General features: G+C 46.3%; 2 protein-coding genes across 3 annotated transcripts in view; one reads left to right on the forward strand and one right to left on the reverse strand.

Annotated features, from left to right (window-relative positions):
• Positions 1–19,404, reverse strand: part of RAB39B (RAB39B, member RAS oncogene family) — a 404,112-nt gene that overhangs the window by 196,522 nt on the left and 188,186 nt on the right. The window lies entirely within an intron of this gene.
• GAB3 (GRB2 associated binding protein 3) overlaps positions 10,519–19,404 on the forward strand; it is a 100,607-nt gene continuing 91,721 nt past the window's right edge. For both annotated transcript variants that reach the window (XM_081963934.1, XM_081963935.1), the window contains exon 1: positions 10,519–10,937. In XM_081963934.1, the coding sequence (XP_081820060.1) occupies positions 10,866–10,937 (72 nt within the window). In that variant the 5' untranslated portion in view covers positions 10,519–10,865. The remainder of the gene's footprint in view (positions 10,938–19,404) is intronic.

The raw sequence follows: 19,404 nt of genomic DNA on the forward strand, positions 1-19,404 counted from the left end.
GTTAATTTTATCTAATTTTTTAAATGTTAGTGTTATATTAATTGGGTTTGTTTTTTGGGATTGTTTCTAATTTCCTTTTAACTTTTGTAATATGTGTTTTTTAATGCTGTACGCCGCCCTGAGTCCTTTGGGAGAAGGGCGGCATATAAATCCAATAAAACAAAACAAACAAACAACAAACAAAACACGTGTGCGATAGCACGCGCAGTTTTGCACACCTTTAGAAAAAGGTTGGGCATCACTGTCCTATAGCCTTCCAGACAAGGGACAGTCCAGTGTCCTCTTGAAAGCCTCCTGTGATGGAGGAGAACCCACAACCTCTGAAGGGAGGCTCTTCCATTGGTTGATTGCTCTCACATTTAGGAAATTTCTCCTTAGTACCAGGTTGCCTCTCTCCTTGATTAGTCTCCATCCATTGCTCCCTAAGCCACCCTCGGGTGCTCCGGAGAACAGGCTGACTCCCCTTTCCCCCGTGGCAGCCCCTCAAATCCTGGAATTCCGCCATCATGACACCCCTAGTCCTTCCTTTCACTAGACAAGACAAACCCCATTCCTGCAACCGTTCTTCAGATTCTGTTAAGAAACATATCTCTACTCCAAATCAAAAATTAGTTGGGGCAGAATGATAGCTATGGCATGACTCTCTTTCTCACCCATTGGACACATGAAGCCACGAGTTAACCAACATGCTTAGCCCCAGCAGTGAAACCTCCTAACTTAGGGTTAACTTTGATTAGTTCTGGACATACACGAAATGCGATGTGTCAGGAAGTCTCCAGATCTGCATGCTTTTTCTGCTTGACTTGGCTTTTTTCTTTTTTTTTTTAGGGAAAAAAAAACTTTCTTGAGAATTTAAAACATTGAGATGCAAATATCTTTAAAAGTATGTTACAATCCTTTTTGACAGTGCTAACATAAGCATTTACTATTCAGATACATTTTTATGCATTCCTAATTATTCCTATATCTATACATCTATGTTTCTAAGCTGTACTTTTCACGTTCCTCTTATTTATCCATTTATTTTCCCAAACTGTATAGTATTCTGAGTCTTCCTTGTCCCTTAACTCCTTCACTTTTTCTGTTTTTCTAAACCAGTCGGTCTTTTCTTTTGTGTGTCTCCACCCTCTTCTGTGGCCTTTCCGTTCTATTGTTGGCTCTGCTCCCTTCCAATCCTGCCTGGATTTCCCTTCTTCTAGTTTCGCCTGGATTGTCCCAGTCCAGAACCAACTCCAGAGCTAATCTCTGCAACCAAATTGTACTGCTCGGCAGATCCAAGAGGTCAGTCAGCATTGCTGAAAAAGCTAAGGCACGAGGGAGGGATCAGCAAGCAAGTTCAAAGTCTCGTTCTTGGCCTGTCACTTCTCCAAGCTGACCTTGGCTGATCTCAAGGTTGGATCCGATTAATCCGAATTGAATTTGATGGTGAGACTCTGGAAAGAGTGCAGAGAAGATCAACAAAGAGGATTAGGGGACTAAAACATATGAAGAACGGTTGCAGGAACTGGGTATGTCTAGTTTAATAGAAAGAAGGACTAGGGGAGACATGATAGCAGTCTTCCAATATCTCAGGGGTTGCCCCAAAGAAGAGGGAGTCAAACTATTCTCCAAGGCACCTGAGGACAGAACAAAAAGCAATGGGTGGAAACTAATCAAGGAGAGAAGCAACTTAGAACTAAGGAGAAATTTCCTGATTGTAAGAACAATTAATCAGTGGAACAGCTTGCCTCCAGAAGTTGTGAATGCTCCAACACTGGAAGTTTTTAAGAAGATGTTGGATAGCCATTTGTCTGAAGTGGTGTAGGGTTTCTTGCCTAAGCAGGGGGTTGGACTAGAAGGCCTCCAAGGTCCCTTCCAACTCTGTTATTCTATTTTTTAATTGTTGAATGGGAGTCTATCAGGAGAGAGATAAGGCGTTCATAAGGATGAAGAAAGTAGGTGGCCGCCATTAAAAAAAAACATTTGATGGCTCCAAAAGACAGGAGTAGGTGGCTTCATATGCTAAACCATAAACTATGATTTGCAGGCCACAATGATCCAGTCCGTATTGAACCCAAGCCAAGAGTTTGCATGTTGGCTTAACACCATGCATATATCCAGTCAACAAAGACTGGGTACAGAAACTCCTCAACTTACAGCAGTTCATTTAGTGAATGTTCCAGTTACATCAGTGCTGAAAAAAAGTGACATGACCATTTTTCACACTTATAAGCACTGCCGCATCCCATGTCACGTGATCAAAATTCAGAAGCTTGGCAACTGACTCGTATTTATGACGGTCGCAGTGTCCCAGGGTCACTTGATCCCGTTTTGAGACTTTCTGACGAGCAAAGTCAATGGGGAAAGCCAGATTCGCTTAACAACCGGGTTACTAGCTTAACAAGTGCAGTGATTCACTTAACAATGGTGGCAAGAAAGGTCATAAAACGGGGCATAATTCACTTAACAACCGTCTCGGCAATAGAAATTTTACTTACTTCATTACTGTCGTAAGTTCCTCAACTTACAGCAGTAATTAAGTAAGTAAAATTTCTACCTGTATATTACTAGTGTGCTGAAAATATAGGCGATGTGTGGTTGAGGTCCATCTCTGCTTTAAGGGAGGATAGCTCATCTTTTGCAGTACTGTGAGTTTCTTTCCAAGAGAAAATTTGCACCAAACAAGGGAGAAAAGAAAGAGAGGGGCAGTGGTGAAATTCAATTTTTTTTTATTACCAGTTCTGTGGGTGTGGCTCGATGGGCATGGCAGGGGAAGGATACTTCAAAATCCCCATTCCCTCCCCACTTTGGGGTCAGCCAGAGGTGGTATTTGCCGGTTATTCAAACTACTCAATGTTTCCGCTACCAGTTCTCCAGAACCTGCCAGAACCTGCTGAATTTCACCCCTGGAGAGGGGTCAAGTAGGAGGTTGGGTAAAAGCAATATAAATGAAGTGTCCTTAGCAGCAAGCTCCAGCCAAATAGCAACAGCAATAGCACTTCGATTTATATACCACTTTTCAGCCTATTGCTCCCAACAATATGGGTCTTCCTTTTACCCACCTCGGAAGGATGGAAGGCTGAGTCAACCTTGAGCCAGTGAGGATTGAACTGTTGGCAGTGGGCAGAAGTAGCCTGCAATACTGCATTCTAACTATTGTGCGAAGGAAGGAAGGAAGGAAGGAAGGAGGGAGGGAGGGAGGGAGGGAGGGAGGGAGGGAAGGAGGGAAGGAAGGAAGGAAGGAAGGAAGGAAGGGCAATAGCAACAGCACTAGCATTAGACTTATATACCGCTTCACAGTGCTTTTACAGTCCTCTCTAAACAGTTTACAGAGTCAGCATATTTCCCCCACAATCTGGCTCTTCATTTTGCCAACCTCAGTAGGATGGAAGGCTGAGTCAACCTTGAGCCTGGTGAGATTCGAACTGCTGAACGGCTGGCAGCCGGCAGGCAGAAGAAGTAGTTTGATTCTCTCCATCCCCACTTAAGAATTTTCCAGACTGGATTCATTTTCTAGTCCTTAAGAAGAGTCAGTGACCTGCCATCTGGGAGCACTGCTTTAGTAAGTGAGTGCAGGAACCAAGTTCTCATTTCCTTAAGCTTTGTGCAGTTCAACCAACAAGCCATGATTACACAAGAACCCACGTTTGTTGTGAAATGTTTTAAGAGATCTGCTGGTCTTGCCTCTGACCAGAGAACCATTGGAGAACAGTGAACAGTTGTGGGGAACAATCTTTTCTTGAAGGCATCTTCTATCAGAAGAAGCATCTAATCCAAGTCTTACAAAGATGGAGATATGGAAGTTAGACATCATAGGGCAAGTTGAGGTGGCACCCGATTTTCTTGGCACTTGTTTTCTCTTCCGAGAATGAAAAAAATATATCACACTTCTAACTCAATTAGTCATGTGATGTATATTTGCATCTTTCCCTAGATGACAGGATATGCAAATATTATGCAAATCGGTTTTCTGTATCCTCGTTAGGGGTTTTGACTCTGTGTGTATACGTGTGTTTAGTGTTCTATTTCTTCTTGTTTGTTGATGGATAACCAGCTACCCTTCATGTGACCAACAGCATACTTTCTGCATATTTCTCTAACAATCCAGTTTTCAGTCCCTCCCTTCTTAAGGATGGTCTCCTTGAACTTTGGGTGACTTCAGAAACATCTCCATGCAATTTTCTTGGCAACCGTAGGCAAGTGGCTTTCTTTCTCTTGAGATATTGGCTTGACTTAACCTTGGTGGTCTTATTCACACACCAAGATAGCCCATCTCTCGTTAGGAATCAAATCCAGATGAGATCAGCCAACTTCCTCCATTCGCTAAGATCATTCAATTTGTTCATCCTGCGACTGATTTGTGATGAAGCTTTCCAGTAATTTAGCTAGGCATTCATCTAAAAAAATGTTGGGACTCTAGAAAAAAAAAGTGCAGAGAAGAGCAATCAGGATGATTAGGGGACTGGAAGCTAAAACATATGAAGAACGGTTGCAGGAACTGACTATGTCTAGTTTAATGAAAAGAAGGACCAGGGGAGACAGGATAGCAGTCTTCCAATATTTGAGGAGCTGCTACAGAGAGGAAGGTGTCAAGCTATTTCCAAAGCACCTGAAGGCCAGACAAGGAATAATGGATGGAAACTGACCAAGGAGCATTTCAACCTGGAAATAAGGAGAAATTTCCTGACAATAAGAACAACAGAAATTGCCTTCAGAAGTTGTGGGAGTTTCATCCTGGAGGCTTTCAAGAAGAGACTGGACTGCCACCTGTCAGAAATGATGTAAGATGGTGGGTTTTGGCCGGTACGCCCTGGTAGGGGTGTACCGGTGGCTGCTGGGAGCAGCAGCCACCATACCAGAAGGGTGCTTTGGAGCCCCCCCACCTGCCCACATTCCTTACCTGTATTTGAGCTAACGGGGCCATTTGCGCATATTCACACAGCATACGGTGGCTGTGCGATGCTCCACCAAGCAGCTGGAGTGTCGCAGGGCAGTGGGTGCACATGCGAGCGCAGCACATGTGTATGTGATGGATGCCCAGCCCCGTCGCAGCGTACCGATTGCAACGGGATCCGGAACCCACCCCTGGTGTAGGGTGTCCTGCTTGGGCAGAGGGCTGGACTAGGTGAGCTACAAGATCCTTTCCAACTCTGTTAATCTGTTCATTAAGGTGCAGGTAAAATGGTATGCGAAAAGGACCTTGGGAGGCAGGAGGAGGAAGAGGCAAAGCCCGAGGAATGGTTGGATAAGAGGTAATGTAGCCCACAGAAGGAATGGCAGGAGGAGTGGATTGCAAAGATCTGTACAGGACCCTCGTTCGTTTCTTAGGCTTAGGGAGACGAGAGATGCTTAAAATTCTGTCACTATATCTTTGCAATAAAGTAGAAGCAGTTCTTGACTTACAACCACAACTGAGCCCAACATTTCTGCTGCTAAGCGAGGCATGTGCTAATTAAGTTTTTACAACCTTGCTGGGTCACAGTTTTTAAGTGAATCGCTGCAGTTAATAAATTAGTAACTCGGTTGTTAAGTGAATCTGATTTCCTTATGGACTTTGCTTGTCGGAAAGTCCCAAAAGGGGATCGCATGGTCATAAATAGGAGATAGTTGCAAAGTATCTGAAATTGGGTCACATGACTGGTGGAGGTTGCTGCAACTGTGAAAAGCAGTCACATAAGTCACTTTTTCCAGGACGGGTTGTAATTTTGAATGGTCACTAAACAAACTATTGTAAACTGAGGACTACCTATAGAATTTTGTCCATTTGGTTATATTTCTTTTCTGGATTCTCTCACTATTGGCCCCAAACACATTTATTTCATCTTTCCCGCCTTAAAAGCTATAAGAATAGAATAGAATAGAATAGAGAATAGAATAGAATAGAAAATGAATAGAAGAGACAAAATGAATAGGAGAGAATAGAATAAAATAGAGTAAATGAATAGAAAAGAAGAGAATAAAGAATAGAAGAGAAAATGAATAGAAGAGAAAGTGAATAGGAGAGAATAGAATAAAATAAGAGTAAATGAATAGAAGAGAAGAGAATAGAGAAAATGAATAGAATAGAATAGAAAATAGAATAGAAGAGACAAAATGAATAGGAGAGAATAGAATAAAATAGAGTAAATGAATAGAAGAGAATAGAGTAAATGAATAGAAGAGAATAGAGAAAATGAATAGAAGAGAACAGAGAAAATGAATAGAATAGAATAGAATAACAGAGCTGGAAGGGACCTTGGAGGTCTTCTAGTCTAATCCCCTACTTAGGCAGGAAAGCCTACAGCACTTCAGATAAATGGATATCCAACGTCTTCTTAAAGACTTCCAGTTTATAGATAAAGGGCAAAGACAAATAGAAGCAGGAGGAAAACATACGAGGGTTATTAGCAGAAATTGCCACTTGGAGCCTTGTAAACCTCTGCGAACCAAGCAAGCGGTTGTACACTGCACTGGGATCTGTTTTTCAAGCGAGGTATTTTTAAAATCATGAATCATTTGTGAAATCAGCTCAGCTGGGCAGGATGATGAATAATCGCTCCGTACTGTATCACCAAAGACCTCTGACAACAAGGCAGCCTAACTGGAAAGTACAGCCCAGGCATTTATACACGGTGGCCATACCGTTTCTTCTGCAATATATTGGCCACTGGGAATATGGGTACTCCTTGACTTCCCAGAGTTTGTTTAGTGACCAAGGTTATTGTCATTGTGTTGTTTTGTTTGCCAGCTGTGCTTAAACTCTAAGATATACGGTAGACTGATCAGACTCATCACTAAGTTCACTACGCATGTCCACATTTTTTTTTCTTTCTGTTCACCTGCCAAGAAGAAAGGCAGGAACGCTGCCAAAATGTAATCATTAGCTAGTAAGTTTTGTTTTTCATTTTCTTTACAATAAAGTGTGTTTCTTAGAATATATCTCGGGTTTATTTTTCTTAATTATGAAGTATACTTCAAGGGAAAACCACGGTTCGTCCCTCATTAAATACAATTACCCCAGGAGGGGAACAGGGCTGGATTTCCACCCTGGCAATTATAACGGTGCGGAAAAAAGTGACTTACGACCGTTTTTCACACTTACAACCGTTGCAGTATCGCCATGATCCACGTGATCAAAACTCAGTTGCTTGGCAACTGGGTCATCTTTATGACCGTTGCAGCATCCTGGGGTCATGTGATCCCCCCCCTTGCGACATGCTGCCAAGCAAAGGCAACTGGAAGTCCAGATTGGCTTAACAACCAGGGAAGTAGAGAAGAGAAGGACGACGGAGGGAAGAAAGGAGGGAGGGAGGGGGAGGAGAGAGGGAGAAGAAAGTGACAAATATGGTGTATGGAGAGCAGAAGAGCTAATAATTGTTTTTGGGAGCTGATGGTAAGGTGAATTGAGGTGAACATTTAATAATACAATATGATGTTGGCTATGTAATAATATACATGTGATTATTATCAGGGGTGTCCAAACTTGGGAACTTTAAGACTTGTGGACTTCAACTCCCAGAATTCCCCAGCCAGCCTGGCTGGGGAATTCTGGGAGTTGAAGTCCACAAGTCTTAAAGTTCCCAAGTTTGGACACCCCTGGATTATATGCTATGAAAATGGAAAAATAAAACAGTTAATATGCAGCAACCGGGCTACTTACTTATCCCACTGCAGGGATTCATTTAACAACTGTGGCAACTGCATTGCCGCTGCAGTGGGTAAATTAGTAACACGGTTGTTAAGTGAATCTTGCCTTCCGAAATCCCGGGAGCTAAAAGACTGGAAGAGTCTCTTGTCTGAAATGGTACAGCTTCTCCTGCTTGAGCAGGGGGTTGGACTGGAAGACCTCCAAGGTCCCTTCCAGTTCTATTCTGATTCTGATTGAAAAGGGGGTCACGTGACCCAAGCACCTGACGTTTGATCATGTGACCATGGGAGTGCTGTGATGGTCCTAAGTGTGAAAGCAGCCACAAGTCACTTTTTCAGTGATGTTGTAACTTTGAACGGTCACTAAATGAACTGTTTTGTAAGTCGAGGCCGGTCTGTATTAACCCCAGCAAAGGCAGCCAAGTTGGCTGGCCTTATGATCTGTGGGAATCCTCCTTGCTAGGGTTGAGTCAGGGGAGGAGCAAGACGAAAGCAGATCGTGGCCAGCTCAGTGTCCAGATCACATGTTAATACCACTTTATAATGCCTTGGTAAGGCCACACTTGGAATACGGTATCCAGTTTTGGTCCCCATGATGTAGAAAAGATGTGGAGACTCTAGAAAGAGTGCAGAGAAGAGCAACAAAGAGGATTAGGGGACTGGAGGCTAAAACATATGAAGAACGGTTGCAGGAACTGGGTATGTCTAGTTTAATGAAAAGAAGGACTAGGGATGACATGATAGCAGTGTTCCGATATCTCAGGGGCTTCCACAAAGAAGAGGGAGTCAAGCTATTCTCCAAAGCACCTGAGGGTAGAACAAGAAGCAATGGGTGGAAACTAATCAAGGAGAGAAGCAACTTAGAACTGAGGAGAAATTTCCTAACAGTTAGAACAATGAATCAGTGGAACAGCTTGCCTCCAGAAGTTGTGAATGCTCCAATACTGGACGTTTTTAAGAAGCTGTTGGATAACCATTTGTCTGAAGTGGTGTAGGGTTTCCTGCCTAAGCAGGGGGTTGGACTAGAAGACCTCCAAGGTCCATTCCAACTCTGCCACTCGCCATCCTTGCTTGACGGCTCAATAGGCAGACTCAGAATCAGAATAGAGCTGGACGGAACCTTAGAGGTCTTCTAGTTCAGTCCTCTGCTCAAGCAGGAGAACCAATACCATTTCAGACAAGTGACTGTCCAGTCTCTTCTTAAAAACCTCCAGGGATGCACGATTTCTGAAAGTAAGCTGGTTAATTGTCTTTACTGTTAGGAATACTCCAGGCTTTTAATCATCTTAAGTTGCTCTTCTTTGCACTTTATTTATTTATTTAAGTTTGTTGAACATGTACAAGATAACAGGTATAAGTATAAACATGGACATGAACACAGGAAATGGGTATGAACAAATGGGGACGGGAGGACAGGGACGGTAGGCACACTGGTGCGCTTATGCATGCCCCCTTACAGACCTCTTAGGAATGGAGTGAGGTCCACGGTAGACAGCTTGAGGTTAAAGTTATGGGGGTTTGAGGATGTAACAACAGTCAGATAGAGCATTCCAGGCGTTGACCACTCTGTTGCTGAAGTCATATTTTCTGCAATCAAGTTTGGAGCGGTTTACCTTGAGTTTGTATCTATTGTGTGCTCATGTATTATTGCGTTTGAAGCTGAAGTAGTCATTGACAGGTAGGATGTTGTAGCAGACAATTTTGTGTACTGTGCTTAGGTCCGACCAGAGGCGGTGCAGTTCCAGATTGTCCAAGCCCAAAATTTCAAGCCTGGTGGCGTATGAAATTCTGTTGTGAGCAGAGGAGTGGAGGACTCTTCTTGTGAAATACCTCTGGACCCGCTCGATCGTATTAATGTCCGATATACAGTGTGGGTTCCAGGCAGACAAACTGTATTCGAGAATTGGTCTGGCAAAGGTTTTGTATATCTTAGTTTGCAGTACAATGTTACCGGAGAAGAAGCTTCGCAAGATTAGGTTAACAACTCTTAATGCCTTTTTGGCAATGCTGTTACAGTGAGCTCTGGGGCTTAGATGTTTTGAGATGAGTACTCCTAGGTCCTTGACAGAGCAAGGGTCATCTAGGAGGTTGTTTCCACCCAATTTGTATTTGGTGCCCTGATTTTTGTTGCCAATGTGTAGGACAGAGCATTTGTTAGTTGAGATTTGGAGTTGCCAATTGTGCGACCATTCTGACACATAGTCGAGGTTGCTTTGTAGGGCAGTAGCATTGTCGGTGGTGTTAAATAATTTTACGTCATCAGTGAAGAGGACGCAGCTGCTTATTATATGATTGCAGAGGTCGTTTAAGTAAAACAGAAAGAGAAGGGGTCCTAAAACGCTGCCTTGGGGGACACCGCGGTTGGCTGGTGCTGGGTTTGATAAGGCATTCCCTATTTTGGCATTCCCTATTTTGACAAAAGCCATGACACGTTGCCAGAAAAAAGGCACTTCTGTAGGTTTTCCTCCCGATTTCTTTTATTTTTTTTCACCTAAAGCAAAACCATCTTTTCCCAGATGTCTTTCTGCTTCATGCATATCCATCTCACCGATAACTGTTATCACCCTACTCTCTCCATTTCTGCAATTTCCCCTTGGAGGGTGATGTGTTGTTGCAAACAACTGTGTTGTTGTTTGACAACAACACGGCTACCGTCTTGTGCAGGGATCTCTTCTTTGCACTCCCCCCCCCCAAAAAAGTCTCAACATCTTTTTTGGAAGCGTGGTGACCCTGTTCCAGATGTGGTCTTACCAAAGCTTGAGAAAGGGGCACTCAACCCTGGTTAAAACAAACCATAGTTTCCAGATTCCGGAACAACCTGTCAAGGAGGAGATAACGGGGAGGGGCTTTTCCTGCACGCCCCCTGCCTCTTTTCACACCCCGCCCCCGCCCTCTCCCCGGGGAAGCAGCAGTAGAAGCAGCAGCCGCGCCGGGAGGACAAGCAGGGCGAGCGGCTGAGCGAGCAACAGCGGCTCCCCGCGTAGCAGGACTGCGCCGCCAGAGGCGGGTCCCGGCCCTTTCACACGTGCCTGGCTTTGTTGACTGGGCTGGGCTCGGCCCGGCATCACGTGCCCCGACGGCCGGCCCTGGGCTCGCAGCTGCGCGGGTCTCTGCTCAATGCCGCGACTTCCTGCCTCGGCTGCGAGAGCGGCGGCGATCGGCGCTCCGGTCCGCGTTGGGTGCGGGCGAGCGCCGCCGCCTCCTCCTCTGTGTGGCTGCGGGTCGGGCGGCGCGTCCCCGGGCGCTGGAGGCGGGCGAAGATGAGCGCGGGGCACGTCGTCTGCACCGGCTGGCTGATCAAGTCGCCCCCCGAGAAGAAGCTCAAGCGCTACGTGAGTCTCGGGGGGCTCCATCTCCCCCTCCCCAAGGAAGGGCCGGAGGCTGCGGATCCTGCTCGGCTTCCCAGCGGGGATTGACCGAGCAGGAGGCTGGCTGCGTGGGTGGATGGGTGGGTGCGCTCGTGGGAAAAAGAGCGCTGCGACCCCAGCCGTCTCGGGGATAAAACGGTGGCTTTGGAGGCGGAGGAGGCTTCTTGGGTGCTTATTTGACACCCCCCCCCACCCTTCCCTCTCCTCCTTTCCCGGCCCCCTCCCCATCCACCCTTGGCCCCCAGCCCCCTCCCCACCCACATCTCCAACCCCCTCCCACCCTTGTTCCCCAGCCCCCTCCCCACTTACCCATGTCCCCACCCCCTCCCCTTGTCCCCCAGCCCCCTCCCCATCTACCCTTGTCGCCAACCTTCTCCCACCCTTGTCCCCCAGCCCCCTCTCTACCCTTGTCCCCAACCCCCTCCCCACCCATCCTTCTCCACATCCCCGTCCCCACCTAGTCTTGTCCCCCAGCCCCCTCCCACTCTTGTCCCCCAACCCCCACCCCACTCATCCTTGTCCCCAACCCCCTCCCCACTCACCCTTGTCCCCAACCCCCTCCCCACTCGCTCTTGTCCTCAACCCCCTCCCCACTCACCCTTGTCCCCAACCCCCTCCCCACTCGCTCTTGTCCTCAACCCCCTCCCCACTCACCCTTGTCCCCAACCCCCTCCCCACTCGCTCTTGTCCCCCAGTTTCGGGTCTGCCAGCGCCTCCGCGCGTTACGCAATCCGGAGCGAAGGCGGCGTTTGTTTTTTCGAACGAGAGGCCATCGCGCGCGCCTCCAGCCCCGCCGCCGGGCTTACAAGGCGAGGCGGCGGTCTTTGGCTCCGCTTGGGGAGGGGTGGGGTGGGGGGTGAAGCGGCGCCCTCCCCCCCGACGTGCCCGGCTTGGGAAAGTTGCAGGACCGCGGGCGGGCGGGCGGGCGAGCCGGACCGACGAGGAGACGAAATCCTTAGGAGGACTTGCAGCTTTAGCGGTTGGATGGGGCGGCGGGACGGACCGTGTCGCGGTTGCAGTCGTTAGGACGAAAGCAAGAGCGCAAGAGCGGGTCCCTACCACGCACCATCACGAAACGTGTAAATGGGGTGACTGGTAGATTTTTTTGGAGGGCGGGAGAGATGCGTGTTGTGGTGGGAAGGGTGTTTGTCGAGCTCCGTGGAGCCCTGGGAGCGGGCTGGCCATAGATTCGGATTCCGACGTTACCTTTTTTTGCAAAGAAAAGTTGCAAAGAAAAGCAGATGGTGAGGATTCAGGAGAGTTTAGGGCAGGGGTACCCAACCTTTTTTTGGGCCATGCCCCACCTAAGCACCACTAAAATCCTGATGCCCCCCAGGACATCTAATTCTTACTTTACTCAAAAAGCGAACTCTACTCAGGCGGAGGAAACCTAAAAGGCCATTAACTTGGTTTAAACAAGGTTCAAATTGCCTCCCATTAAAAATCAAATTGCACGTTGGGGACCACTGGTTTAGAAGCAGCTGTGGGTGAAGAGCAGCTTAAAGTCTTGACTATGAAAACAACTTTCCAACACACACACACACACCACACACAAACACTTGTGTGTGATTGAAGCCCCCTCCCCCCGCTTCTCAGCTGGAGCTGGGAGGGGGGGAGCCCTGTTGCTCAGGCGGGGCTGCAGCAGTGGCTGCCCCTTCCCACCCTGTTCCCGAACCGATGCCCCTCCTCAGGCTCGCCCCTATACAGCCCCCCCCCCCGCCCTCTGCTCCACCGGGGTTGCCGAGTAGGGGTCCCACCCTCCTCTGGACCAGCCGGACCGGAGGAAACACCTTTCCGGCACCGGCCCTACGTGGGGCTGCCCTCTTGCCTGCCCTTCTTCGGCCCAAATGACTAAGTGGCTCAATGGCTAAAGACACTGAGCTTGTCGATCAGAAAGGTTCGAATCTTTCAGTGGTTCGAATCCCTAATATAGGTCTCCTGCATGAGCAGGGGGTTGGACTAGATGACCTCCAAGGTACCTTCCAACTCTGTTACTGTTTAATTTCCCCCACTGGAATCCTACCGGAGCTTCCCAGGGTGGGGAGTGGGAAGAAGAGAGGCAAGCGAATGGAGGCAGCTCTGGGAAGCAGCTTTGAGAAGGAGCCCTGTAGAAAAATTCTCTGAATTATTATTAAGTGCTGGAACAAGACTAATATGCCCCCCCCCTCACCTACACCTGAACACATAAATCAATAATGTCCTAATTGTACATTTATTAATTACATTCAAACACGCTGGCAGATAGTATATTAAAAAGAGGGCAGGTGCTTCTGTAAAAGATAATAAAAACAATAATACCCATTAGTATCTAAACAATTATGAAACAATATACATAAACAATGAATTGAATACTAGATGGGATTACAAGCTCATAACCGTTATGATGGTGGAGATGTAATGGCATTTATATTCTGCTTTTTCATAGCAAAATTGCAACTCACATCATCAAAATTAAATCGTTTTTGCAACATCAGACTCACTACAGGGTCCTGCCAAATCTAGCCAAATAGATCTTAGATAATTTTTTAAAATCATCTTTAGTTTGCTGATTTGCCCCTTCATGGGCCCCCTTTGAGCTCCATGGGCCCCGGAACAATGTACCGGCTGCAGCCCCCCCTCTCCTCAAGCCTGGGTGGGTGGGTGGGTTGCAAAGGGCAGGATGCACATAGCTTATTTGGGTGCCTTTTCAGTCACACCCCAGCTGCAATCCTGCAGATCGCCTTCGCCTGGAGTTTTTACGTTTCTCCCTCCCTCCCTTCCTTTTTTTTTCTTTTTTTTTTTGAAACCTGGAAAATGAAAGCAAAAGAGAGGCAGTGATCACAGAGAAGGAGCTGCTTCCCCCCACACCCAGGCATCAGGATTTCAGCCCCTCCCTCCCTCCCTCCCTCCCCTCCCCATGGCTTTGGATACTTGTGTGTATTAGTGACTTGTTTAACGTCCCCCCTCCCACACACAGCCCCGCCTTGACGAACTTTAAATAACTATAGCAGCCAGTCTCTGGGGAGCCTCATATAAATAGCTATCTCTGGTATCTTTGGATTGTGTTCTGCTGTGGAGGGTGAGATCTCCCCCCACCCGTCCCGCCCGCCCGGCCTATTCTCTTGGACAAAAATGCTCGAAATGCTGCATTTGGGAACAGGGCAACAATGGACAGATTTATGGATAAAGAGCAGATCAATGGACAATTAGCCCCGGGGATCGGTTGCTGTATCGGAAGAAGCGTTTGGGTAGAAATCATTTTCCTCCTCGCCCCACCAAGTCTTCCTTTCTGGCCGTTGGGGGTTGTGGCTTGAAGAGGACAAGCCAAGGGGCTGTGGCAGATGCTGGAATGGGGTGAGCCTGGGTGGGGAACCGGGGCTGAGCTGCAGAGGACATCCCATGTATGCAAAACACAAGTTGAAATGCTCCAAGCAATGTCCCAAAGGTGGTTTTCCCTCCCCCCCCCAAAAAAGGCAACAGGGTGGGGTTTTTTTGCAGAATAACTTCAATTGGAAGGGACCTTTGAGGTCTTCTAGTCCAACCCCCTGCACAAGCAGGTAGCTGTACAATGCTATTTTAGACAATGTTGCCCAGTCCCTTCTTAAAAGTCTCCAGTGTTGAGGCATCCATAACCTCTGAAGGCAAGCTGTTCCACTGGTTGGTTGTTCTTATTGTCAGGAAATGTATCCTTAGTTCTAGGTTGCTTCTCTCTTTGTTCAGTTTCCATCCCTTGCTTTTTGTCTTGCCTTCTTGTGCTTTGGAAAATAGGTTGAACCCCCCCCCTTTCTTCTTTGTGGAAGCCCCTCAAATATTGGAACACTGCTATCATCTCCTTTAGTCCTTCTTTTCATTAAAGTAGACATACCCCAATTCCTGCAGATGTTCTTCGTATGCTTTTAGCCTGCAGTCCCTTAATCCTCTTGGTTGCTCTTCTCTGCACTCTTTCTAGAGTCTCCACATCTTTTTTTTTACCTCATGGCAACCAAAACTGAATGCAGTGTTCAGTTTTCAGTATTCAAGATATATAACAAGTAGGATCTTGTTAGATCTCTGGGGTCTTTATTTGTAGCATGAAGGTATTGTTTTGTTTAAAAAAAATGCAGGAGATTTAAAATTCATCTTGCAGATTTCTTATCAACGTTATTCTTACACCAGAATCTGGAGTTCTTATTTTCGTTCTTATTCTTAATTTTGCACGGGGCGTGGTTCCTTGCTGGAATAAGATTAAAATAAAGAGATGGAGTGATAGGGCATCATTCTTTGTTGGTCCTCTTTGCACTTTCCAGAGTCTCAGCATCTTTTTTATATTGTGGGGACCAAAATTGGTTGCAGTAGTTCAAGTGTGGCCTTACCAAGGCATTATAAAGTGGAATTATCACTTTATTGTTAATACTTTCTTGATTCTAGCCCTCTGTTTATGCAGCCTAGCCTTGTATTTTCTTTGAAAAGATTTCGCTTCTCATCCAAGATGCTTCTTCAGTTCTGAACGGAAGCGAAGTGAAGAAGTTCCTTGGATGAGAAGTGAAACATTTTCAAAGGAACCCCCCCCCCCCAAGAAAGTCCAATTGCCATTTGCGTACAGAAGTCTGTGGGATCTGAGCTACAATGCTGGGATGCTTATTTTGAACTGCTTATCCAATGAAGTCACAGTCGTGGCGGTTGGCTTTCTAAGAATCTTATCACTTTCCTACAAAGAGAACTTACAGAATGAAGGATGACTGTGTAAGATTGCTGGGTAAGGAAAACAGACTGGTCTCAAAAGGCATAAAGCGGATTAGAGTTCAGAAGGTCCACACTGCCCTCTTGGATGTGACTTTATTGGAATTCGGATCTGTATCGTGAGGGTTTAGATAATGACGTTCCTTGCAAGGCTGGTAGAACTGGGACAGCTTGAAACTTTCAGGAAGAAAGTCCTTGTAATAGCAAATGCAGTAGTCTCTGGACTGGGAGAATTGGAAGCCACCAAGAATGAGGTAGAAATGGTCAAAATGTCAAGGTTGAACTTTGTAGAAGGACAAGCTTGTTGTTGTTGTTGTTAGTTGTGAAGTCATGTCCGGCCCATTGTGACCCCATGGACAACATTCCTCCAGGCCTTCCTGTTCTCCACCATCCCCTGGAGTCCATTTAAGCTCATGCCGACTGCTCTGGTGACTCCATCCAACCACCTCATTCTCTGTCGTCCCCTTCTTCTCTTGCCCTCCATCGTTCCCAGCATTAGGCTCTTCTTCCTTCTCATTAGGTGGCCAAAATATTTGAGTTTCATCTTCAGGATCTGGCCTTCTAAAGAGCAGTCAGAGTTGATCTCCTGCAGGACTGACCGGTTTGATTGCCTTGCACTCCAAGGGACTTGCAGGAGTCTCCGGCACCATAGTTCAAAGGACTCCATTGGTCCAACTTTCGCAGCCATCCATTGCAACTGGGAAAACCGTAGCCTTGACTATACGTCCTTTTGTTGGCAGGGCGATGTCTCTGCTTTTTAATATGCTGTCTAGGTTTGCCATCGCTTTCCTCCCCAGGAGGAAGCGTCTGTTAAATTCTTGGCTGCAGTCAAGAAAGGACAAGCTAAAGGGTCTTAAAACACAATGTCCTCCCCAGAAACCATGATCAATGGTTTATTGGTACTGTGAGATGGTGAATGTAACTTTAAAGGGTTTGGAAATGTGGAAGATGAGGACAATTAGGACATTAAATGTCACTATGGGTGACATGAGTTACAACCATTCATTCAGTGACTACAGTTACAATGGCACTGAAAAAAAGTGATTCACGATGGGTTCTTGCACCTACAATCATAGTAGCATCCCCATGGTCATGTGATCAAAATTCAGGTGCTTGGCAACTGGCATGAATTATGACAGTTGCAGTGTCACTGGGTGAAATGATTGTCATTTTTTAAACAATATAAAATACAAAAGAAAATAGTGGAAAAGTAAGGGAGGGAAAAAGGGAAGGGAAAAGGGTGGGGGGAAAAGAAGAAAAGAAAGAAAAGGCAGTGACCTCGGGCTCCCTTTGGTGCAGTACAATCAGACAATAGTATCAAAGCTCGCCTTTTTGCTTTTACATAGTGGTATAAACTAACCGTTTCTATAACAACAAACCTGTCTAATTGGTAAAACCCACAATCAAAAGTTTTCTTTTTTTTTTTCACCTCAAGCATGAAGCCCAGAAGTGGTTTCCAAGTAGAAACAAAAGTAATTGGGTATTTCCCCCCCCCCCCTTAATCAAAACCACCAATTTAGTCATCTCTACTACACTCCATCAACTTTTGCAGCCGTGTGTCTATCCATCGTAGGAATGGAAAGCGTCCTTCCGGTTTTGCGCATGAAGTAATCTTGACGTTGTCGTCATTTCCAACCTTCCCAGCCAACTTCCAACAAGCGAAGTTAATTGGGGACATTGGATTCGCTTCACAACCATATGATTCACTTAACAATTGCGGTGATCTGCTTAACAACCATGGGGGGAAGGTTGTAAAATTGGGTGCAACTCACTTAGCAACCGCCTTGCTTAGCAACAGAAACTCTGGTCCCAATTGTGCTTGTAAGTTGAGGACTACCTTCTGGTTTTTGGCGCACATGCCAGCTGGCTGGCAGCCAAGACCAGCTGGGCAGCGCACATGCGAGCAGCGGAAACTGGAAGCTCAGTTTCCCGGCGTGCACATGCATGCCAGGGAGCTGCTCTTCCGGTTTCTAGCACTCCCGCACGCATGAAGACCAGCTGGCCAGTGTGCATGTGTGTGCCGGAACCCGGAAGAGCAATAGGCGACAGCTGGCATGTCCAGAGAGATGGCTCTGCATGCCACTTCTGGCACGGGTGCCATAGGTTCCCCATCACGGGCATAGGGGAAATGTTCACTTGTCAGGCAAATATATGGATGTGCAGTTGAGCTTAATAGTAACTTTGGCTTCCCCTATATTGCACAATGGTTCAATATTCCTTGAAATAGGTAGATATGATTATAAGCCATCAGGCTGGTGATATCTCTTAACAACCACATAGATCAGTGGTTCTTAAACTGGGAGTAATTACCCATGGAAGTAATTTGGACATACCCTGGGAGTAATAGAGCAGTTTGTAATGAAACAATTTGTGAACCAAGGATCCAGTTAGGGACTTATGTGAAACAAGAGAGTATAGTTTATTTTTCCCTGGCATTATTTATGACTAGGGGACAAAAAACATAGAATAATAGAGTTGGAAGGGATCTTAGAGGTCTTCTAGTCCAACCCCCTGCTTGAACAGGAGACCCTATGCCATTTCAAACACAGTTGTCCAATCTCTTTTTGAAAGCCTCCAGTGATGGAACTTCCACAATTTCTGAAGGCAAGCTGTTCCGTTGGTCGAGTGTCAGCCAGGAAGTTGTGTTGCTGGATGACTGTCTTCAAGGCAGGTGGCCCATCAAAAGGGATGTTAAATCAGTGACTATTGACACAGGGCACTTTTGAACATGGGATTTTAAAATGAACAGATCTGATACAACAATGTTCCAGAGTGCATCATAGAGATCCACTCTGTAACATTGGGCCAAACAAAAGAGATGATTGGGCCAAACAATTGAAGATAGATCTATTATAGATAGATCTCCAATATGATCTGCCTCCATCCTGATCACCCAGTTGATGCACCCATCACCAGCGTAACTGAATCCACCCAACCTTGCTGCTGGCCACCTCTTTGCCTTCTCTTTCTTCTCAACTTCCCACCCTTACGGACTTCTCAAGGCAGGTGGCCCTTCACGTCATGCATTCAATGTACGATTAATTTGATGTTTGGCTATTTTTTGCTTTCAATGAGAACTCTGGATTGATTGCTCCCATGGCCTGTTTTTTGGGGTTTTTTCCAAGGTATACCGTGTCCTTGGTTATTCTCAGAGGTTTCCAACACCAAAAGCATCCATAATCTTTTGATCCTGTTTCTTCCAATTTTCTCCCAATGTTCGCTTCCTTTGAGTGTCTTTGCAGTCTAATACTTTGAAGATCGAAAGAGAGGAGGCGTAAATGAAACTGACATTAGCTCTGCCACCCACGTCTCAGTTTCACTCCAGAAGCACGAGGGACTCATTCTAATTTTGGAGGCTTCTTCTGGTAACTGACATACAATGGAAGTGATCTCTCCTCTTTTTAATTCACAGGTCTAATTCACCAGAGATCTGGTGGGGGGAAAAATGTTTAAAACTTGCCAGAACCAGAACTTTGCTCTTTATTTTCTTGGCGTGACCTTATGATGCAAAGACTTGTAATGCATGTATTTTAACCTCTGGCCACCATCATGGTTAGGCACATCTTGTTAAGGATACTCCCAGGGCAGTATTCAGCTGGTTTGGACTGATTTGCCCGAACCGGTAGCGGAAATTGCCCGCATGCCCATGCTCTATGCCAGCGATGGTGAACCATTTTTGGCTCGCATGCCACAAGTGGGGGGAGCGCAGGGGGGTCGTGTGCGGGCGTGCCGC

The sequence above is a fragment of the Natrix helvetica genome (assembly GCF_964273705.1).
Source record: "Natrix helvetica genome assembly, chromosome: 11".
Taxonomy (NCBI): domain Eukaryota; kingdom Metazoa; phylum Chordata; class Lepidosauria; order Squamata; family Natricidae; genus Natrix; species Natrix helvetica.